At 33.3% G+C, this 24,072-nt stretch overlaps 1 protein-coding gene across 9 annotated transcripts in view; it reads right to left on the reverse strand.

Moving 5' to 3' along the window:
- LOC116339987 (protein Gawky) overlaps positions 1–24,072 on the reverse strand; it is a 30,193-nt gene that overhangs the window by 1,468 nt on the left and 4,653 nt on the right. Inside the window, exons 1-31 of one of the 9 annotated variants that reach the window (XM_031766096.1) lie at positions 22,754–23,057; positions 15,255–16,047; positions 14,798–15,084; positions 13,265–14,443; positions 12,831–13,199; positions 12,594–12,752; positions 12,426–12,528; positions 12,204–12,358; positions 11,776–12,073; positions 11,550–11,704; positions 8,718–8,853; positions 8,536–8,636; positions 8,405–8,458; positions 8,252–8,338; positions 7,889–7,983; positions 7,667–7,784; positions 7,372–7,563; positions 7,171–7,311; positions 6,017–6,288; positions 5,794–5,932; positions 5,510–5,727; positions 4,995–5,324; positions 4,801–4,921; positions 2,968–3,037; positions 2,759–2,906; positions 2,472–2,680; positions 2,337–2,380; positions 2,200–2,268; positions 2,036–2,134; positions 1,655–1,971; positions 1,448–1,535 (exon numbers count right to left, since the gene is read on the reverse strand). In XM_031766096.1, coding sequence (XP_031621956.1) covers positions 1,448–1,535; positions 1,655–1,971; positions 2,036–2,134; positions 2,200–2,268; positions 2,337–2,380; positions 2,472–2,680; positions 2,759–2,906; positions 2,968–3,037; positions 4,801–4,921; positions 4,995–5,324; positions 5,510–5,727; positions 5,794–5,932; positions 6,017–6,288; positions 7,171–7,311; positions 7,372–7,563; positions 7,667–7,784; positions 7,889–7,983; positions 8,252–8,338; positions 8,405–8,458; positions 8,536–8,636; positions 8,718–8,853; positions 11,550–11,704; positions 11,776–12,073; positions 12,204–12,358; positions 12,426–12,528; positions 12,594–12,752; positions 12,831–13,199; positions 13,265–13,949 — 4,972 coding nt within the window. In that variant the 5' untranslated portion in view covers positions 13,950–14,443; positions 14,798–15,084; positions 15,255–16,047; positions 22,754–23,057. Of the gene's footprint in view, positions 1–1,447; positions 1,560–1,654; positions 1,972–2,035; positions 2,135–2,199; positions 2,269–2,336; positions 2,381–2,471; positions 2,681–2,758; positions 2,907–2,967; positions 3,038–4,800; positions 4,922–4,994; positions 5,325–5,509; positions 5,728–5,793; positions 5,933–6,016; positions 6,289–7,170; positions 7,312–7,371; positions 7,564–7,666; positions 7,785–7,888; positions 7,984–8,251; positions 8,339–8,404; positions 8,459–8,535; positions 8,637–8,717; positions 8,854–11,549; positions 11,705–11,775; positions 12,074–12,203; positions 12,359–12,425; positions 12,529–12,593; positions 12,753–12,830; positions 13,200–13,264; positions 14,444–14,718; positions 15,085–15,254; positions 16,048–22,753; positions 23,058–24,072 lie in introns of those variants that run through there. The other 8 variants (XM_031766090.1, XM_031766094.1, XM_031766095.1 and 5 more) reach the window with 8 other exon arrangements.

Below are 24,072 nucleotides of genomic sequence, written 5' to 3' on the forward strand. Positions count from 1 at the left end.
TGGGGACCTTCCTCAGATTTTCATGCTAAAGGAATTTTGTATTTTATTGTATTTAAACAACTGTAAAATGTATATGTTTCTTTTCATCAGTAGCCATTTTTGTAGCATTTTTCTAATAAACATTTTGATCGTTTGTCTTTTCGTAGAAAATGATACAAATGTCTTATGATTATAAGTTAATGCCATATAATTTTCATACAAAATATCGGTTTTGTACATTTCTTTTTGAGCGGTTCTTCTTTGTTTACGTTGTGATGAAGATCCGCACAAAAGAGGTATTTTCTTTTCTAGATCTGTCAGAACATGGAAATAATGACACCTCAACAACGCTTTATTAGAGAGTAGTATCGCAGAACTATATAGAATTAAATGAGGTTATTTGGTGGCGATAGTAAACAATGTTCCAATGTTTCCATGCTGTGAGATCTGCTTTTCTAACTTTTCATTAATTTTAACTATTTTGAATCTGAAAGAGATTTGTATAATTTGATTTAAAATTCTTCAGAAGAAAATTATGCATAAAATAACAATTATGAAATTTCTAAATGCATCTGAATCTTTCTGACATATGTTGGTTGCGCGCTATATATGTGCTAAACCGAATCAGACGATGTTTGTTTATAATAAGAATGTGATTTGTTTGCAAAAGGATTTCTTAAGAAATATATGTTAGTGGTTGTAGCATGGTTAGGACATTCAATTTGTGTCTTCGTTTTGATTGCAAAATAACAGAGCGTTAATAAAATCTTACTATGTTTTGGTGCATTTTTTCATAAATGTGTCTCTATTTTTTATTTTCATTTATTTGTATCAATCCTTCAAAGATAAAAAAAAATAGCAACGATTCATTGTGAACAACGATGGCCGATGATGAAAATAAAGAAGATAATAAAATGTGGGCTGCACTCTAGTATGCACCAGTTGTGACACAATTTTTTTTTTAATTTCACTTGTCTATACATCTATATATCAAGCATTACTTCCAAATACATTGAAATTGTATTTTGAAGTTAGAAGGAAAATATCAAAATAAACCAAATACGCGATTTCATTGGAAAACCAAAGGAGAGACAAAGATGCAAAAAATTTGGCTGGGTGGTTTGATATGGAAGAAAAGAATCATCTGAAATCACCCATGCCGTCCACCATCACAACGTAATTCAACATGAAAATCGTACATTGAGTATCGCATAAAAATGCTACGAAATATAAGGACTACCTTTTTTCATCATAAATCGAAAGAGACCAACATTTTAGTTCGGTTTGCAAATGTAAGTTAATCAAAATTTGCAAAAGTTCTGAGGCCGACTATTTGTCAATAATAAACTATAATGTTATTGATTGCCATTGTATCATTTATTACAAAATTGTATCAAGCTAAATTTTGCTCGTCCGTAGCGCACTATACATATAAAATATACTTGCGAATTTTATTAAAATTACTTACCCGAGGAACGGTTCTGCGTATTTTGACTAGATGGTCGCCATTGCGAGGATAATGAAGCAGCTGATGTTTGCTGTCCTGGCTGTGGTTGCTGTGATTGTTGAGGATTTTGTGACTAATTTAATTATATTATTAAGAGTTATATTATAAGATGATTTAATTAATTACAGTTCAAACTTATAAAAAAGATAAAATGTAATTATTAACTACCTGAGGTTGCTGTTGTGGCGCAGGTGGTTGTTGGTTGGTTGGTACACCCAAATGCTGTAAGATATTTTGAACTTCGCTCTCGCATGGCGATTCAGCGCAAATTGTGGTATTTCCTAACACACAGTTATTTAATGCCATTTGCGCTTTATTAGCTTCTTCACGCGTTGAATATTTACATAAAGCTATGCCATGATTTAAATACAAATGGAAATGTTGTAATGGACCATGTTGCATGCATAATGTACGCAATGTAGAGCCGTCAATCTGGGCTGTCATATTCTTCAAAAGTAGCCATGTTGATGGCCATGATCCTGAACCTATGAGTTTTGATTGTTACGATATGAATAGAAAATAAGTTTTAGTCACTTCAATGACACTTACTTAGACGTAAATTACCACCAATCCAGCCATTTGTACTTGAACTAGTTGCAGTTGAAGTTATCGCATTAGCACCTGTAAGATTGCCTTTGTTATTATTACCTAGGAAAAGATTAAAAGACAAAATAAAAATCAAATCATAAAATCAAACCATATAAAATTGTTACCCAAGCCAGGTGGAGGTCCACGGGCTGTTTTGTTTGTCATTGGTGAGCTCCATAATTCAGATTGATTACCTAAGTGAAGAATTTTCAAAGAAGAAAATAAAATAATTTAAAATTAATAGAATTAATGAACATATTACCCATTTGATGTGACACGCCCTCGGACCAGTTACTGCCTTTAGAACTGTATAATTTTAAGAAAAAATTAATACATTTCAATTGGTATTTATGATTTTACTTCAAATTATTGCTGTGTATGTAATTTTTATAAAGACCTTGTGAAATGTGGTTGACTGGATGAACCGGTTGGATTGAAACTCCAGGTGGAAGACGATAAACTTAACGGTGGTATATCGGTTGGTGAAGTTTTGCTGCTACTTGCAAACAAATCAGTATCCTTTGCGGCACTTATCGATAATGGACTGCGAGCAACACTACCTGGTGTGATACTTGGATCATCCTCAATGGTTTTCATTTGCGAACCCTGAATAAAGATGAAATAAACATTTGGTATTTTGGCACAACCGAAAGTTTTCACTCTTAAAATGTCATATTAACCAACCTTCCAAGGCTTTCCAGGCTCGAATTCAGGAACTAAGTCGGTGAATGCTGCTGATGGAGATTGTTGGGATGATGGCCAGTCTTTATTCTCACTATCTGGTGTTGAATCAGGCCAACCGTCACTTATGTTTCGACCAGAAGACCATGTTCTAAATCGTTATTTTAATATTGTTAATCTCATTATAATAGAATTCATTTGCTACAACTTACGCATCTTGTAAACCACCTAGTGATCCAATAACCGAATTCGATGTAGACATTGTTGATTTGGATGTTGTGCCTGGTTATATTAATTCAAATGTATATTATTTTCAATATTGAATGTAATAACGTTCAAATGCATTTCATTATTAATGTCGATTTCATAGATGATGACGGAATTTTTTTTTTGGGGGGATGATGGCAAAATTCCGTAGGGGGTCCCTGGAAAAATCCATGGGGGGATCCCTGACGATGTCAACAATTTGTAGGAAATGAGGATAAAACCGTTTTTTTTGCTCTTCACTTTTTTGGCGAAAAACCCTAGCAAATCGAAAGAATTTTCTCGACCAAAAAAAGTGAAGAGCAAAAAAAGGTCCTCATTTCCAAAATTGTTGAGTTGGGGGTAATCTGAACCCAAGGAACCCTCGTCATTACCTATCATCGATTTATTGGAACTTGAAGGGACTAAGTATGCGTATAAATTCTGAATCTCTTCGGTGGACAATTGTGTTAAAACTCCGAAAAATGTGCTAGTTCGTGTCACCAGATCCTCATTTGGAACGAAATTCAAAATGGATTCAAGCCCTTCTACATTTGCGTTGTCAACTACTAGAAAACGATGTTCAAGACTAGACTGATACTTTTTCATTTTTGACACCATTTCCTTGTAATTTTATTCGTCCCTTTCTCTCTCTCTCTCTCTCTCTCTCTCTCTCTCTCTCTCTAATTGGTTTGCCATTGACTTTATTCTGCAAATTCTGAAAAAGGTTTACATTTTCTCCGCTTACACAACCGAAATAAAATTTCCTTTCATATAAAATGCACACACGAAACAGAGTAAACCGGTGACATTTTGAGCAGGTACTTTGAAATGTCTTTAGCAAAAATGGTGTGTTTCTTTCCCTTTTATTAAATTTCACTACACAAATGTTTATTGGCTAGCGGCTGTGCAGTATGTAGTATCGCAACGGGATGGAAAAATTGGCCCGAGGCCCGATCGAATTTCCTGTGTCCTTGCCCGAGTCCGACCGAAGCCCGACCCGAAATTATTTTTTTTTTACCGAAACCCGTGATTCTCCGAAATCGGGCACTCGGTATTTATTGAATTTTCAGGTCTAAGGTCCCCGTATTTTTTTAAGAAGATTTAACTGATACAAAAAGTAAAAAAAAAATGATTCTAACATTATTTTTTTCAGTTTTTCGCGAGATTTTCCAAATAATTCTCAAAAACCACTCGATTTCGGGCTAATCGGACTCGGACGTCCATGATACCGAACGTCCGAAGTATCCGAAAATCCGAACACCCGAAGCATCTGGCCCGAATCCCGCCCGACCCGAACCTTTATCGGGTCGGGCTCGGGCGGTCATCGGTCGGGCGTTCGGGTCGGGGCCCCGTTGCGACCTCTGGTATGTACAGTGTACACAGAACGATTAAGCAGCTCATAGAATGCTCATTTATTTTTCATCTAGACGCATTCAATTACCCACTGAAGCTAAAGCTTATACGACCACTTTTTGAGCAAGAATAAAAAAATAGTGCCGGAATTTGAGCAAGAAGGTACCAAAGCCGAGATTGAGGCACTTTATACTTGGTTATTGAAAAACCTACAAAACCAATTAAAGAGAGACGAATACAAGTACAAGAAAATGGTGTCAAAAATGAAAAAGTATTAGTCTGGTCTTGAACATCGTATTCTAGTATTTGACAGGTTTTCGCACAATTGTCCACCGAAGAGTATCAGAATTTATACGCATACTTAATTCGTTGTTTAGATAACATTGTTCCATTCAAATTACAATAAATCGATATTAATAATAAAATGCATTTGAATTAACACCAACCTGGTGCACGAGAAAAATCAGTAGTATTGTCAGCACCACCTTCTTTATCGAAATTCGGTAGTTTCCATTGATTCAAACGAGATTGTTGACCGCTCGAGTTTTGGAAGCTATTTGGTGGTTCCTACACAAAAAAAATGAAAACATTAGTTTTAATGTTAACGAATAACGTATTATGCACATATTATCACTCATACTTTAGCTATAGACATGTCAGAAAATGAACCCTGCAATGTATTAATTGGATCATGTTGACTGCGCAAGTAATCATTTGGCGATGGTCCAACTCCAGCGTTAGCCACATTGCCGATATTTGCAATTCCTATACCAGCACCAATACCAACATTACCGTTTCCACTAATGTTATGATTGCATTGAGCACCAGGTTGTTTATTCACATAGGCGGCCTGTTGCTGTGCTATTTGGTTTTGCAATGTGGCAATTTGCTGCTTCAATTTCGATATGTTCAACGTCATGGGAATGTTATTGATACCGCGGCTCATGTTTGCTTGGTTTACTTGCAATTGCTGTTTGAAATTTATTAAGGAACGCCAGTTATTTATTAAGTAAAACCAAAAGAAAACCACTTGAAAATAGCTATAACAATTTTAGTTTATTCATGGCGGTTTAACGTTCCCAATAGTATTTAATTTTCGTTTAGTTCCGCATACAAGTTAAATTATCACGGAATTGTAATCTACTATATACTCACTTTAATGTGTGCTAACAATTGATTGAGCAGTACCAAAGTGGTCGGAGCTAAAGGTTGATTAAGGATTTGGTGGTTCAGATAACCGGCCTGTACAGCCATTTGAATTTGTTGCACAAGCATGCGTAACTGTTGCGTTGATGGTTGACCTGCAGCTTGTGTTGTATTACCTGAATTTCCTGCGTTCAATGTTTGATTAATACCCTGATTAAATCCGCTCCCTGAAAATATGTTAAATTTACAATTAAAAGCATACTTATGCATTTGATTGGTTCATCTCAAATTACCGGTGCCTGAAGCATTGTGTGCGCCTTGATTTAAGTATTTTTGTGCTTGCATTGGCTGCATGTTGCCAATAGCATTTAGACCTGGATTTGTACTAACCCCACTCACACCAATAGCGTTCAGCAAATTTGGATTGTTGCTCTGTAAATTAAGAAATCGATTACGAACTTGCAACTAACATTAATGAAGTTATAAATGATGAATGGTCAAGCCCTTTACTCTCACTTGAAATGGCATAGTCGGCTGTGGTCCACCCGGATATCGTTGAGGGAAGCTATTATGATCAAAGTTACCAGCGCTGGCATTGTGCTCATCATGTCGTCTCCATGCGTCAATGCTATTAGCTGAACGAGATTGATTTAAAATCTCAATGGCTTCATCTAAGTTAAGATTAGTTGCCCGTAATGCTAGTTCAATTTCTTCCTTCTTGAAGCCCATATCAAACAACATTCGATAAGATGAAACTCCTGATGATGCTTTCGATGTTGAGTTTCGATCTTTAATAAACAATAATAAAACATGTTCAATATTGGTTTTCATGTATTTAGTTTTATAAATTTTATTCATTCTTATAACATTATATTACTTTTCAACGCACACACCGTGTGTGTAAGGTAATGTATTGTAATCGGTCAAAAAACTAACACCCCCCAAAAACATGTTTTCTGGGTGTTTTCGGGGCCAGGGGACACGAGCTCAACGTTTTTTCGATATCGTAATCTATGTGCGTTAACACGATAACCTTACCCCCAGAAACGTTATTTAAAATCTGACTTTACAGGACGATTGAGGGTCGCAACAAATAGAAACCATTAGATTTTGAACATCTTTGGTTGATAGAATAAAGTGGCATGCCTGAAGTTATGCCTATGAGAAAAATTCCATTTTTCTTCCAAAAGTGGTATTTTACGTATACTCAAGCACTCAAAAATATCTATTGGGGGTTTATGGCACGAGAAAACCACATCTAATTAGTTTTGCCATACAAATAATTTTCGATAAACTTTGCATACAAAAATCACAAAAAATTTAGATTTTTATATGATATCGTAATGAACTGAAACTATGCACAGGTTATTTTTTCACAATTTTTTTTTGTGACTGTTTGAAAAAATGTCGAGCAAAATTTGGGCCCCAAATTTTGGGGTACCTATCAAATTTTGGGGTGTCGAAAATTATTTGTTTCGCAAAACTTACGTCAAATTCAATTTTCTCGTGAATAAATTTTACATCAAATAAATATGCATATAATAAATGCATGTTGTGGATCACAGTGCGTAATGTACGGATGTAAGAATTTTTATTTTTTATTTCTTTAGGTAGAAATAAAACAAAACATTATAGAAAAATTGGTGTTTATTTGGATTTTTTTAACTTACCAAGTCCCATGAGTTTGTTCTTCTGCTGTTGTTGTTGCTGAGCTTGTTGTTGTTGTTGTTGTTGCTGCTGCTGCTGCTGCTGCTGCTGCTGCTGTTGCCAAACGTTTGGTGTTTGATTGTCCCAACCACCACCAGTATTCGCTAATTTTTCGAATAAAACAAGTTACACACTTAGCAAAAGTCCTTAGCTATAATTCTCACCATTAATTGCGGCATTTTTGTCGTTAACACCAGAAACGACGGAGTGTTCGTCCCATGAAGTTGTGCGTCCTGCATTATTTGGTGCTTGATTCCACATGGAACCATCTTGCTTAAGTCCGCTTGGAAGTCCACTTGGTAGTCCACTCGGAATGATACGACTTTGTGGAAGTTGGGGAGTAGTTGATCCTGATCCTGAGTTTTTGTCAATGAAGTCACATCAAATTTGTTTTGATTCGAAAAATTTATAATTCCTCAAATGAGAGGAAATGTGATTGAATTAAAAAGAAAACCTTACCGGTAACAGGCTCATCCCATGAGCTTCTGCCACCTTTTGGCCAACCTCGATTTTGTGGTAATGGCACAGGTTGCTGTTGAGCATTTTGCTGTTGATTTGTTTGCTGTGGAGCTTGTTGCTGTTAAAAACATTTTACCACGAAAATACATTTTCAAGATTTTGTTGTTTTCATATTTTTATTTTGTGCTAAAAAAACTGAAATATAAAAAAATAAACACATACTGATGGTGCCCACAACGATGTTCCATCATCGTAATTTGGAATATTACGTCGTTGTGTAGGCGGAGACGGTTCTTCCCACCCGGTCGGTGGTTTATCTGAAAATGGATTGTATCAAAATTATTAAATTCATTTAAAATGCAAATGTAGCACATGACATGTGCCACATTTTGTAAGCGATGCCATTAATAGAAAAAAATTCAGATGAAAACAATTGACACTTACTAAACCAGCATATTTTAAAGGGTTTATATTCTGTGATTTTTTTATATATAGCAACCGCTTACCAAATGTCAAATGCATGACATAAACTTAGAAAGAATTCTATTTATTTATTATTTAACGAATACGTGTCATAATACACACCTGTCTTCATCGGCATTTGACCATGCTGTGATTGTGGCTGTTGTGATTGTTGTGCCTGAGGTTGCTGTGCGGTTTGTTGATTGACACCTGACATTGAATGCATTGGAATAATTGTTAATATTAAAATTATACATTTTTTTTCTCTATTAATACCTTGAGTCAAATTGTGATGTTGTCCCCACATTTCAGACGTTCCATTCAAACGACCTGCAAGACAAAGAGTTAATTTAAATTTAATAACGTGATGAATAGCATCACAAAGTAAGAATGGTATTGATATTCACCTGAGATCCCACGTAGATCTCCACGAACATCTCTAGAAATCTCTCTCAGTAAATCTCTTGTTGGGTCACGTGGATGTGCCATTGGAATGTTAAAGTGCGGACTACAATTGCCATTTTAATATTAGTTCGCTTATTAATTCAATTTGAGAAACAAATATTTTAAGTTTATAATCATTGCATACCCATTAGATAAACGAATATCACGTGGATCTGCATTTCTTATATCCATCTGATTGGCACCCACATTGCGTACATCTTGTCCACCTAAAACCGGATTCACAATTTGTGGAGGCTGTAGTGGCGTTGTAGTAGTAGTTGCTGAAATGTTGAAAAATGCATGTTTTTTTTTATTTAAATGTCATTATAATAAAAAAAGAAAAATATAAAACCAGTTGGAGTATCATCCGATAACTCTAATTTTTTAAAAGGCCAATTTCGAGTACTTGGAGTTTCTTTCGGCTAAATTGTATTGTCAGGATCCTGACAGACCACTTTCTCTTTTGAGAAGTTTTTTCGATTGGCATCATTTATGACCTCCCACGCGAAGGCTAAGAGGAAAGTATGGTTCGACTAATGCCTTTACATTTTTATATTTAGAGTAGTTCGTGGTCAATATGGCCAATATGCAGGGTGTCTCATATAAGTGGCTCACTTTTGGATTATTGGATTATTGGATTAAACGGGGAGTTATTCACTCGATGCTCAAGTTTTGTAACTTATTGCATGACGACCCGTCTTGTGCTGTCACTCGATTGCTTGGAGAATGCTTCCCACGGTATGGCCCACTTTATATCAGCCATGTAACTAGCCTCCGTACAGGGCCAGTGACCAGGGCTTTCTTCTCAAGTCAATTGTCATGACAGTCACAAGAATTCCATTCATTCCTAGATGGCATTGGGCTCTTCTTATTTCAATGGAGGAATGCACACATCGCTGGTTTACCGGTATATTCACCAGAGATGGCGCACTACCTTTTTACGGTTGTTGTATTCGCAATCTCTCACATATTCAATACAACAACCTGACGTGAAGGCACTCCATTTTACGTGTGTCTATGCTGAGTCCATTCTTCGTTATGCACACACACGGGACCGACGGCTTTAAGTGCCCTTCCGAAGCACTCCACTAGCCCGAACCCCGGCCAAATCTATTCCGCATTAAACCACTGACGATTCCTGAGCGAATCACGGTGGAAAAATACCGGACCAAATTTGACCGAGAATCGAACTCGTGTCCTCACGCTCACAAACCTGGCACGCTAACCACTAGTCTATGGCTGAGTTTAAAAAATAATCCGACCTAGTTGGGTGTGGGGCGTGTCATCATCACTTTTGATAATATTTTGAGATTTTCGATCCATACAGGGTGTCTCAAATAAGTGACTCACTACTGAGCTACCCTCACTTGCTTTCTATATCACCTGTATATTTTTTTTGAGCTTCACGTTCCGAGCGACATCTCTATGTGCTTGGCATTGAACTCGCGATCCAAACGAGCACCAAAGGCAATTAAAACATTTTTTTTTTTGGTGCGAAAAAGTCAAAAATGTCAACTGATTTTGTGTGAAGAAAAACCATGTGATATGCAACGTCCTCGCAGTTAATTTCGATGACACAAACTGTGCAAAGTAATTTCAATTTATTTTCCATCACAAATTCACTAAATACAAATAATAAATCGGTTTTTGTTCAATTTACACGGTATATCTTTATCGAGCGTAAAATGACAGTCGTCACAACAAATGATTCCGTATTCAAACTTCAAACAATTAACATTCTACACAAACTTTTTGTTCTAATTTTCATGAGCACATAGAGATGGCGCCGTCATGCAGTTTTTGACATTATTTGCCATTGTAAGTGATGGTAGCTACTGAGTGTATAAATTTCATTTTTCTCTTTTGTTGGTATTGTTTTCAAAAATCTAATCCGATAGAAATTCCTAGAAATTTATTTCCAAAATTTCTATCGGAGCAGATTTTTAAAAATTATACCAACAGAAAAAAAGATCGAAATTTATACCCTCAGTAGTGAGCCACTTATTTGAGACACCCTGTATGGATCGAAAATCTCAAAATATTATCAAAAGTGATGATGACACGCCCCACACCCAACTAGGTCGGATTATTTTTCATTATAAATGTCAATAATGAGCAGAGCTGGGCATGAACATCAATGTCCGACTGTGATCGGTCGTTCGTGTGCGTTTTTTTCCTTTTTTGTGATCGGTCGTTCGTTCGTTGAAGTTATAAATGGTCGGTCGGTCGTTCGTAAAAATTGAAATGTTCGTTGTGTTCGTTCGTATGTGCGGACGTCCGGATGTTCGAAGCAAAATTGTAAAATCAGGTTTGTTAAATAATTTATAATTGGACAAATTTAAAGAAAAAAATATTTAAATAAATAAATTTTTAAATATTTTCTAATTCATATAAATTTTCTTTCTCACGTGTTCAAAATATTAATTTTTTTTATTACGAAATTTTATGAAATTCATCTATTATTTCATCATTGAAAATATTAGGTTATTTCAGGTATAGACTATACCAAATATACGGAATTTCCTAAAATTCGTAATAATAAAATTTAATATTTTGTTAGTGTTCAAATTAAGAACATAAATGAATATGAATTAGAAAATATTTGACATTTATTTAATTATTATTATTATTTGTACAATTTCAAAATTGTAATTTCAGAGAATTGCAAACTCGACCAGAAAATTTTTGCGCCGAACATCCGGACGTCCGGGCGTGTTCGGTGTTCGATCGCACATACGAACGAACACAACGAACATTTCAATTTTTACGAACGACCGACTGATCATTAATGATTTCAACGAACGAACGACCGACCTCAAAAACATATTTTTTCAATGTACGAACGAACGACCGACGGTTCGTGCCCAGCTCTGATAATGAGCTACTATTTGCGATAAATTCGAATCGTCGTTCGTTTTATTTCAATTCAAAGTTCGGATATTCTTATTGAAACACTTTTATATTATTTTATACATACCTGGATTCGCCCCAGCTGCAGGAGGCCACATTGCTGAGGTTTGGCCAACGTTTGCATTAGATGCATTTACATTTACACCTGCATTCGAAACACTTGGTTGATTCCACTGTTGAGCTGGTGCATTGGATTGTGTTGCCCAAACACTTGAGGATGCACTGAGATTATTAGTTTTCATTGGTTGAATTGACGTTCACACTAAACCAAATTCATATAAAATGATACATACCCTGAATCGGCACCTTCATCGTCCTCTCCCCAAGTACCACCAAGATTTGTGGATGGAGTATGACCCCAAGGCTTTTGAACAGCTGGAGCAGGTGGTTGTCCACCATTACGGAGATTCGCTTCCCATAATTCAGTACCATTATTAATGTTTGGCTTCCACGGAGTTGCTGCTGTAGCACTAGCTTGAGCTACAGATTGAGTTGGATCGGCTTTTACGATGTTTCCACCAGTCATTGGCTCGGGAGATCCTGGAACGTCCCAATTTGTATCTTGATTCACATGTTGACAGCCCCAACCATCTGTTCAAAGTAATATTTATTATGTTAAATTATTTCGTTATATGTGAATGCCACGTACCAAGATTTATTCTTTAATTTAATGTTTTTTTGTATATTTTTAAATATTCATTTAAAATCGTGAACAAATTACCTTGACTAAATAAAGCATCTCTCATTGTTGTCAATTGTTCAAGTTGATTTTTCGCAGCTGCTGTCGAGGTTCCACCTCCGATTAGACCAGAAGCACTATTATTGTTTCCAGGATTATTGCTTCCGCTTGCACTAATGACGTTATTGTTATTATTGCTGTATAAATATTATTAAAATCAATATTACGGCAGCAAAAAGATCGCAACTTTATCATTTAATTTACCTGCCAGCAGCTTGCTGAGATTGTGATTGTTGGGCAGGAGCTTGCTGAGGTTGACCTTGAGCTTTGCTGGCATTTTGAATTTGTTCGTGAGATTGCTGTGAACCTACAAATTATAGATACAATAAATAAAGGAAACACTGTTTTTTTATTTCTAGGATGTCATTTTACCTGAATTAGCGCCAGTTGTTGGTGGCCACATAGTTGTATTTTGTCCAACATTAGCATTAGCTGCATTTACATTAACAGCTGCATTTGAGCCACTAGGTTGATCCCATTGTTGTTGTGGTTGATTAGAACCCCAAGAACTTGTATTTGCGTTGTTTCCACCTTTAAGTATCAAATTAAACCAGTTAGTAACTGGAGTTGCCAATCAAGAAAATGAAGTCAACATGTATGGAAACTTACCAGGCGCTGCGCTTGGTGCAGATGGAGGTGATCCCCAACCAGTGGTACCATTATTAATACCTTGCTCACCACCTCCGCAGAGACGCAGAAAGCGTGTTGCGTCAATCGACGATTTCGCATTCCATTCACGAATGCGCCTGGGTTCGGAATCAATTAATTTGATAAGATTTTCAAATGAAATATGCAATACACTTGTATTAACGTTGGACGTTGATGACGATGGCAGCTTATTGTTTGCATTCACAGTTGGCTTATCACCAATTGATTGTTCTTGTACCTCATGCTCATATCGATTACAATTATTGTACGTAGTAGAATTCGTAGTCTTTGCAGTAGTATCATTTGCCATTGAAGTAGTTACAGCGGTTCCTAATCAAATAACACAATATATATATGTAAAGTACTTTTCATACAGACTAGAAAAGACTACTTACGTGTATCAGCAACACTTTGAGCCGCCATATTATCAGACTTAGCAACATTTAGTTCATTCTTGTAGTTATCACAAAAGGTATCAGTAGCGTTCAAAATATGTTTACTCTTAATACTATTATTATCGCGAATTATTTGGTACATTTTATTGTTATGAACCATCTTTGATAGTTTTTTGTTATCAGGCAAGACATCAGACTGATTGAATTGCAATTGTTTTGGTGGCCAGAGTAACTTTAAAGTAATAGAATCATTGTTGTCGTCATTGATTTGTTGCATCATCTTGATTTGCTCACTACCATCGATTGGCTTCTTTTCGATGGTTTCTGGCGTCTGCAATTGAGTTGTGAATGGTTCGTCGTCAATATCAAATTTATCAATGGCAGCGCTGTCAACATCTGCATCGACGCCGGTGACTTGGTTTCTCTTAATCGTAGTTAAATGGTCGTTATCGACATCATCATCAGTATCATTCACAGTGTCTCGATTAAAACTAGCCTTAAATTTTTTAAGTTTTTCCTTAAAAGCGTATTCAGACTTCATGTCGGTTTGAGTGTTTTTATTTGCCGTAATTATTGTATCCGAAGTAGTTGATATCAACCTATGTTTGCTATTAGTTTTCTTATTATCCTTGCTCTCGGACATATGTAGTAATACGTTATTCGTAAAGCTGTTATTGTATCTCATTGATCACCGTTCATCGATTCATTCTGGTTCGGTTAACAGCCATCAATGTGGTCTTTATTGGATTTTCTAATTGAATGTGTTGTCACTGTTTTAGTCTTTCGATAAAATCAACTGATTGACATTTTAAGTTGACCAAAACTAATAGTTTTAGAACAGTTTTTCGTTTCCTTTGTCTTTTTACAACTTTCGTTTGGGGTTCGATTGAACTGGAATAATTTCCACTTGGTTCGTTTGGTTTGTTGTTATTTTTCTTATTTTTGTTTTGTGCTACTTTTTGTTCATAAATTCTGGGTAAATCGATGTTGAAAAACCTCGATTGACTTTAATTTGTTTCTAAATATTCACAATTCCATTCAGATCGTTGGCTAGATTGCATTAATTCGCATCTGATAAATAAACCACAAAATTACACTTTTTGGGATTCTCTGGTTGTTTCATAATCGATGCTGACATCTCGATTTCTAGGTTGCAACTTTGGTTGGTTTGATCTAATACTTTATTCAAAAAATAATCATTCAATTCAAATATTGTCATTCATTTTGTCACCATTATCGAAATACAATATGACTAAAGAGTGCACACATTTTTTATTTAGTTTTCAAAGTTCTTTTTGAAGACTTTTTAATAATAGTATCAGCAAATAAACATTAAAATTACATTCAAATTATACGCAGTTTATGTAACTACGATATTAAATAAATGCTACTTTACTTATTTTTTGTTAATGTTTATTTGTGTATTCCGATAATAGTTGCAGATAAATTCTTACAATTTAGTGCTATATCACATCCATACAAAAAGTGCATTGTAAAAGATTAGTTTACTACTTTTAGAAAATCGAAGTTTACATTTTTGCGCTATCTCGGTCTCTGTTTTCACTTTTCTCACTGGATTGGCCACTTTGCTGGTATGTCTTTTACGTGGTATGTTTTTTTAGTAACAATACCAACTGCAATGTTATAATTAATAGACCGGACAAAAAAAATGGGCACAAGCATATGTAGAATTGAAAATTTGGGAAATCACAACATGAATAGAGAATCAATTTGAAGAACTAAAAATTGGGTTGTTCAGTGGTGTTTGATTTGTTTTTCTGTTGGTTTTCCAGTCCCAAACCGTCCGATAATAAGCTGAACTGAAAATAAAGCAGAGTAGCAGCATTAAAAAAAGAAATAAATAATAAGAAAATTATAAATAGAATGAGGTTTTTTATATAGCTATAATAACTGTATATTATTATTATTTATTATATTTTGGTAGCATTAAAACCATCAAATTAAATCAATAGGCAACGAGTGAGTGTACCTTTTGTTGTTTGTTTTTTTTTCTTCGGTCTTCGCTATTCGTAAAAGCTTGTTTTTACTTAGTTATGAAGCACAGTACACATAAGAAATCCTTATTTGAGCTATTATTTCGTATAAATGTCTTAATAGAATCACTTTCATTCCTTTGCTTAATAACTACGTTATATATGTGATATTTTTTTCTTCAATTTATTTGTTTATTACTTTTATGCCTTGGATTGATTTAGTTGGAATAACTTTGTAGAAATGTTCGTTAGTTTTTGATCTTCTTAAATGTTTATAGTTTAGTTTCAGTTGTTATCACAGATAAAATTATTGCTCTTGCTATGTTGATGTACCGATTTTATTAGCAATGCTTTTTGCAGTGGATTCTCGTTTTTTTGTTAAATTTTTTTTTTTGGATTTGTATTTAGTTTTTATGTACTTTTTATAAATTCTTTATAGTTGAACCAAACTGTTCTGGCTGATTGATTTTTGGCTTTTAATACTATGAAATTATTATTTCTATTGTTGGTATTTTGGTCTTGTTCTAAACACTAAACTGATATAATATCAATGTGATTAATATGTATGCGGTTTCAATGTGATAAATTGTCAATACGATTTTCACACATTTAGGATGTTTAAAACTGAGTTCGTTTGTTTTTTTTTTTTTTTTTTGTTTGATTTTAATTAGTTTAAAGTTTTCCTTTTTGTTTTGTTATTTATATAGTTCTCAATATCGACACTGTCACACAAATTCACAACGGATGCGTGGTAAACAGCCTCTAGTATGTTTGTATCCCGCACTTTCTCTGTAAACCGAAAAAAGAAAGAGAGCTTTTTAAATTTCTTGACTTGGAAAAAATAATTTGTATACTTTTATTAAATTTACTAGTCATATTTTTTCCAAAAAATTAATTACAACAATTTTAAACGAAAATAATGAAATGTTAAGAAATATATACCCTATGATAACTCTGAGAAAATACAAATGATAAAACTGAAAGTAATCAGGAAAATAGATCTGAAAATGCATCATATTATCATATTAAAGTCATCATATCTGGATTGGATCATCATATCAAGTAATATTCTTTGTGTCTGCGATTTCTATGACACAATATAGAACTTTATACTGGAATAAATCAATTATTTTTTTTATATGTATTTATTTTACAATATGACAGTTTTAATTAAATAAAAAAAAATCAATTTATGCTATTTTGAAGCTTTTAACTCTACAATGTGTACAATGAAAATCAATTTATACATAGGTAAAAGAAATTCGCATATATGCCATTCTAAATTCATTTTTATTATTCATTGGAGATATCATTTTTACCGGGTTAAACCAAAACTACATCTTGATGTTGTAGTATATTATGTTTTTCGTGAAAATTGGTCATAAAAACACAATCACTAATGAGCAGTTCTATTGTTTTCGCCTTAAATATCCAGATATTCTGGAATATCATCCACAATATATAGACTGATAAAAATGCTTTTGTGGTACTCTAATACAAACACGACCCAAAACCTATTTTTAATTCAAGAAAATTATATAATAGAGGTCTCGTAATATTTTGAGTGAAATTATATTCCTTTGAGTGTATGAAGAAGAAGATTCTATCATGAATATTTGTATTACATGAACCAATCATGATGAATGTGAAAATGCATAATAACCATATATGAATCGCTGCTGAAGAAATGGCTCTGTTTTGTTCCAAAAAATAGTTAAACTTGAAGGTTTTTTGCACAACAAGAAATCTATTGCTTCAAATATAATATTCAAAGAGAATAAGACCTATATTATATAGGTTATATACATATATACTTTAGCATGCATATATGTACTGTACGCGACATATTTAGTTTATGAAAAAATGCTCACATTTTTTTATCCAAATTAAACTAACAAACGATTATAACTGTACCATATATAATTGGATTCTATTTTGAAGGACTGAATATGTCGGCATAATATGAAAAATGCGCTCAAATGATTATTAGATATTATTATTAGAGCTCAGTCCAGTGATGTGTACAGATACTATCTAAAGTTTAGATAACAGATAAGATATTTTAAAAGTTTTTAAATTCTATCTAGATAAGATAAAAGATCTCGTTATCTTTATCTTATCTTGCACACAGAAACAAGTATTAGAGTAGGCTTACTCGCACTTGTGGTGTTAGTAGAGACTTTACCCCTCAAAATGAGTTACGCACTCTATTTTACTCTATTTTTGGTGTTAGTTTCATCGAACGTATGTGACGATACACTTAGCAATCATATTCGATAGCGTATACACAGACTCATATGCACGCAACGAAACATAACTCGTTGAACGCATGCGGCAACGTACATATCTATTGAAAATATCGAGAGGAGAGTATGTTTTTATTCAGACATTACTCAGCCATAAGCGCTGAATAACATACTCTCTTCTCGATATATTTAATAGATATGTACTACACATGTATCTCTTTTTCACTGTGATGCGTTTACTTCGATGAAACTAACACCAAAAATAGAGTTAAATAGAGTGCGTAACTCAGTATCAGTATCTTAAAAACCTCAGATAAAGTATCTTTGCCCATCACTGGTTCAGTAACGCTCAAAAAATATATGTGAGTTGTTTTGTAGCATGGCTTGGACAATCAATTTGTTTATTGTCATTTTAACAACGAATTTATATGTTAAGAACACTGTTGGACATATTCACAGTTGGTTTTGTGAGTGCCTTCGTTTTGATTGCGAAATAACAGAGCGTTAATAAAATCTGACTATGTTTCTGGTGCATTTTTTCTTAAATTTGTGTCTATTTTTTATTTTCATTTATTTGTATCAATCCTTCAAGAATCAAAAAAAAAAAAAACAACGATCCATTGTGAACAACGATGGCCGATGATGAAAATAAAGAAGATAATTTTGTTGCAATAAAATGTGGGCTGCACCTTAGTATGTACCAGTTGTGACACAAATATATTTTTTTAATTTCACTTGTCTATAAATCGATATATCAAGCATTACTTCCAAGTACTTTTGACTTTTTTGAATTTAGAAGGAAAATATCAAAATAAACCATTGGAAAACTCGGTAGCAAAGAAGAGGATCATCACATTCAGTATTCACCAAAGTAAATGACGAAATCGCCGTGAAAGTTACCAACAATAACACACAAAAAATGTGCGGCCAAATCAAATTGAAGGTGCGGTTATTATTAAGTACTGTGCGGCTATTATTAAAACTCAATGCGGTCACAATTTCGACATTTTTATAATGTTGTGTTCTAGAATTAACCGCAATTTACCGCACACGCATGAGCGCTAAAATCAAACATTCAATTCACCATGCACGCGTTACATTATTATAAAACATTTACGTCAAAACAGCAAACTATTTTTTGTTTAACAAATATTATTTGTTCTTCTCTTATTTGAAATTAATAAATCAATCGATATTTGGTTTCTTTTCACAGTAAGAAAATATCAGCCGACGCTATACGCAAAACCGACTGGTACGTGCTCTCATACGTTTTTACATCTTTTACATCTAGTTACCATACGATTTTTCGACTGATTCGTTTCTCTTTGTGCGTATCTTCGCACAGTCGAAAAATCATATGGAAATAGATGTAAAAGATGTAAAAACGTATGAGCGCACGTACCAGTCGGTTTTGCGTATAGCGTCGGCTGATATTTTCTTTCTGTGTTTTTATTTGATTGCGAATGGCCAAGAGCTATTTCCAAGGAACATAAGAACGCATCGATTTAAAGTGTGCTACTTCAGAATGGTCATTTAGTGTCAAAGATTAAAGTTATCTAGAAAAAATGGCCATTAAATACTCAGGATGATGATTATGCTGCTTCACAGACAGTTGTACAGTAATTGATGCAAATAACGGCAACTGACAAACAGCAGCATTGAATCCAAAAGTTATATAAAACCAATATTATAACGATTCGTTAGCTTAGCTAGGTTGGAGAAGGAGGGTAGGTGAGTAAAGTTTTTAATTAAAAAAATATATTTCATATACAATTCAATTGATACTAATGATTATCGTCCTTCTTTTCCATGTATTCACACCTTAAGTGTGAAATATCCATTCTATATAATCCATTTTTTCTTTGCTCATCAGTTTAAAATGAAAATTAACAGAAATTGTCAGAATATTTCATTCTTAAAGAGAAGTGTTTTAAATATCACATAATAACCTTTTAAACTCAGTTTTCCAAAATAAATTTATCATTTAAAAACAATATATGAACTGAAGAAGAAATATTGGCGGAAATTGAATGATATCTCCAATTATTTACATAATTATTACTCCAATGTATGAGATAGCATGTGTATGATGGTTTCTCAGAGCAATATATGTGAGGAAGAGCACTCTAATGAGTTGAATGAGGTATCTCCAGCTTCTCTAAGCTCTTCTCCTTACATATATTACTCTGCGAAACAGTCTCTGTTGAAATGAAATTAAATTTCAAATGGATTGAACAATTGAATTTTAAAAAATATATGACAAAACGTTGAATGTTGAAATATGAGAAATAATTGGGGAGATAAAATTTGTCCAATTTTTTTCTTCATCGACGGAATTTTATATACTCAGTTTTTTTTTTTTTTTTTTTCAAAAAAAAAGGAAACATATCATCAAAAAATATCAGAAATTGCTAACATACTTTTCTGGACTCCTGGTTTATGATCATACCTAAATTAGCAACAAGACTTTAATATAACAGTCACAACTGAAAACACGAACTTTACCATGTCTTACATAACTTCTCAAGTATGAATGAGTCAATATGACAGTAGTTCCAAAATCTCATCGCTTCATACCTTACGTATATTTTTAATCGATATTAAATAACGTTGAAACTGGAGTGAATAGTTTTGATTATTCGGAACATAGTTTTTGTGGTTGATATGATAATTGCAACAGTAGTGCATTTTTGTAACATTGAGGAAAAAAAGGAGAGAATATTTGGCAATAAAGCCAGTTTTCTATCATTTTGTTCTCTTTACATTTAATTTTAATTGTAAGTATGTAGAGTACATAATACAGGCTATACAATTGTATGTCACAGTGTAACACGTACCCATATAGGTAATTTAGAAGCCGACGACCTGACGGCTGACGGTAAATGGAAAGCGTATTTTTCAAAAGTTGTATTGTATGAACAATATCTACAAATACTAGACATGAATTGCGTACGCATGCAGAAGCAACTAATTTTTCTACTGCGCCAAATGCATACGTAGACATCAAAAATCTTTGCAAAGCGAAATTTTAGCAACACAATTCGGTATTTACTACCAAACGTTGTTAAATGATTTTCTACTTTGTTCGTCAAGTATATGTACGATTTGATTCCCTTCGATGTTGTCTTCACCATTGTAGGTGACATCGTCAATTTCTATATCGTTCTTTCTCACTCACTTAAAATTGAAAACAGTTATTCGTCATTACCGTATCAATTTTTTTCCACTGAATCTCTTCCAGAAGATTGTTGGTATATGAATGCCATCGATAAAAAAAGAGAAAATCGACGATGGAAATATAGTCATTTAATCGTCCTATTATAAAAAAGTGGTGAATTCAATGCAACAGCGTTCTGTTATTTTGTCTCATCGATTAAATTTGTACTTATTTCTTACAGTCAATTCAACATCCAATACAATATTGCAGTAGACAACAGACAGTATTTATATGTATCGACAAATACATACGTGTTTGTTTTCGTATATTTGTGAATATTTGTCGTGTTTTCTATTTCCAAGTGAACGCTTATTTGAATCTCCCTATTTTAAACTCAGTAATTGAAATCCATTGATAATTTTCATCACAAATTTGTATACAAGATAGAGATCACATCAAACATTCGTTCCGAGTTTCTATATATATATATCAATTCTTTTACAGTATGATATTTTTTGATAGAATTATGATATGGTGCAAAATAGTTTTTTTCGAAGATTTAAAAATCTGTATATCCTTTTAAAATTTAATAATTCAATTTGACCTCCAATTTCTCATGACATGGTTGATCGAAAGCAATTAAGAGAAAATGTATATTAACATTCGATAAAAATAGATAACTATAAGTCATGTGGTTTTATTGGCATAAATCAGAGTGACAATTTAAATTTATTACTTTTTCTAGTAAGTATATCTTAACACGGTATTGAAAATCTCACAATCATTTCTAGTATAGAAAGAGTTTCTGAGTGTCTCCCAAAATTGATTTAACGCCACAAAACCATGCATAAAGAAACAGAAATCGAATGAGTGCTAAATGAAAAAAAAAAAAGAGAAGAAAAAGTAAATTGAAAGAGTAGCCGAGTCGAATTTTTGAACATGTATTGTAGAATTTGATTGCTGTATATTTGCTCAGAAGAATATATACGATGTAAATATGGTCGTGGTATATGTACATGTGTATGTTTGATATTTTTAAACTTATTTGTTCATATTCAGTGAGTTTGATGAGTGTATATAGAAAAAACTAAAGATGTACACTTTATGCATTCTGTACAATGTGTACGTTGTAAAATGACGAGGGAGATTCTTTTCGGCAACCATGTTTATTCCGCTTTTTCTTTTTTTATGGATGTGTTGTGTGCTTTAGTATGTTCTGCTCTGCCTTTTTCATTTGTACACACACAAATATAATATATACATACACAGTATGACGGCAAACATTTGTACGCATGGGTGCGCTACAATCGCTTTGACACATACACGTAGAAAGCGGAGAACTCATTACTTAAACATAATTTTCATAAATAAAATGAATCTAAATGCAATGTAGACAACGAAATAACGGAAAATCGAAAATATTTGTTTATTATTCCAGAGTAGTTTTGGATGAAAACAGCCAGGGTGTCAAGAATTTTTATCAATTGAATTATAATATTTGTGGAACCTCGAACACATATATACACATTAAAGTCTTACACTCACACCAAAAAATGCGAATAATACAATAAAGATCAGTAAACGGCTGCAGAAAAAAAACACACGTACAGAAAAAAGTTTTAACATATAAAAACCCACAAAATCTTTGCCAATTACTTTTTCATGCGATTTCAAGTATTAAGTAAAATTACTGAACAAAAATCAAATTAGAAATTCGCTCACAATTCGAATACCCACTCATTCCAACTCATTTCAATAAATAAATTTCGAAAGAAGCTTATGATTCGGTCATATAACAGCATTGATGTTTCGCCAAGTGTAGTTGACTTGCAAAGTGGGCTATAACCATCATTAGGATTATAGAATCAATGTTTTCTATTCTGATTCACGATCTGATACAGTTACTATTATTTTTTGCTTAATTACGAGATAGTTGAATAAAATTATAACAATTAACACATATTCTATGGCGAAAATATTTTAATTATTTTTATTTTAATAAAAAATGTCTCAAATTTCGTTTCACCCATAATCAATAGATATAAAATTTGCAATGTTCCAATGAACCAATGAAGCACATGTATTAAATTACCTAAAATTATCAATTTTATTTTCAGCTAAATTCTCTATTTGAACACAAATCGAAACACGTTCACAATTATATTTTTTGTACACAAGAATTGTTTTTATGAAGTTTTTCACATTTTTTATTCTTACATTTCTTTTCCACTCTTTTATAATTTATCTAAACTTACATCCGATGAATGTTATTCGGTGTTTGTGGATATTTCATTCATTTGATGGACAGAATTGTTTCATCATTGAACAACATCATTTATTTAAATGATCGAAATGAAATTCAAATGTAAATTACTAGAACACTAAACTGTTTCCATTTAGTTGAAATTAAAATACGAATTTTTTGAATAGTATATATTTTTTAGAATTACGTTTTTAAAGAAGACCATTAAATTTGTTTTTGTTGTTGTTGTTTTTACTGCTGTTGTTGTTTTTGCTTTGTCTTTCAATAATAATAATTAATTTTCTGTTATAGGTCCCCGTATTTCAAAACGTATTGGGGATATTTTATAAATAAAATTGCACGATTTTGGTTAATTGTTTGAACTTTTGTTTGGATATTAATTCGACAAGATGCCCAAAAACGTCCCGAAAGTCTAATGTTAGGTATTACCAATCCACTTCTTTTACTATTTATTTTTCTTTGCACTTTGCTTTGTCCTAGCTTTATTTAACTACTTTATTTTGTAATTTAATTATTTATGTTAATTACTTTGTATGAAATTATGTTTTTTCATGTAGTTTTGATCACAAAATGATTGGAAAAATTACACAAAAGTAAACAATTTATTGTACTCTAGCCGCGCGACAACGACACGACGACGACACCTTAAACCCACTTCTCGGATGTAGACACCATATTGGATTGCTGTTTGAACAGAACATATAATGTTGTTTCTCTCACAAAACAGTATCTACCTCTTTGTCTATCACACCGATTCTGTATGAACGTATACACATTTAAATGAATACGTGTCGATGGATTGCCATCTAGTAGTGCTCAAAAAGAATCTTTACGTTTCCAGAATTTTCAGTTGTCGGAATTTAATTGCAATTTTAAATCAATAAATAATTTTATTATCATCAACAATTTTCAACTATTGCTAGGATAATATCAAGGGACTTTCTGAAATCTATAGAATTATAGTTTAAGGTAAAGTTTAATAGTAAAACGTGTTTAAATGGCGAAGACAGAAAACATAGAGGCTTTAAAAGTTTTCTATGAATAGCATAGCCCGATTACGGATGAAAAGATGGATTGCAAATACACACACACGCACACACTCACACACACACACACACACACACACACACACACACACACACACACAC

The sequence above is a fragment of the Contarinia nasturtii genome, unplaced genomic scaffold (genome assembly GCF_009176525.2).
Source record: "Contarinia nasturtii isolate CC-2019 unplaced genomic scaffold, AAFC_CNas_1.1 Cnas_scaffold_596, whole genome shotgun sequence".
Lineage (NCBI taxonomy): Eukaryota > Metazoa > Arthropoda > Insecta > Diptera > Cecidomyiidae > Contarinia > Contarinia nasturtii.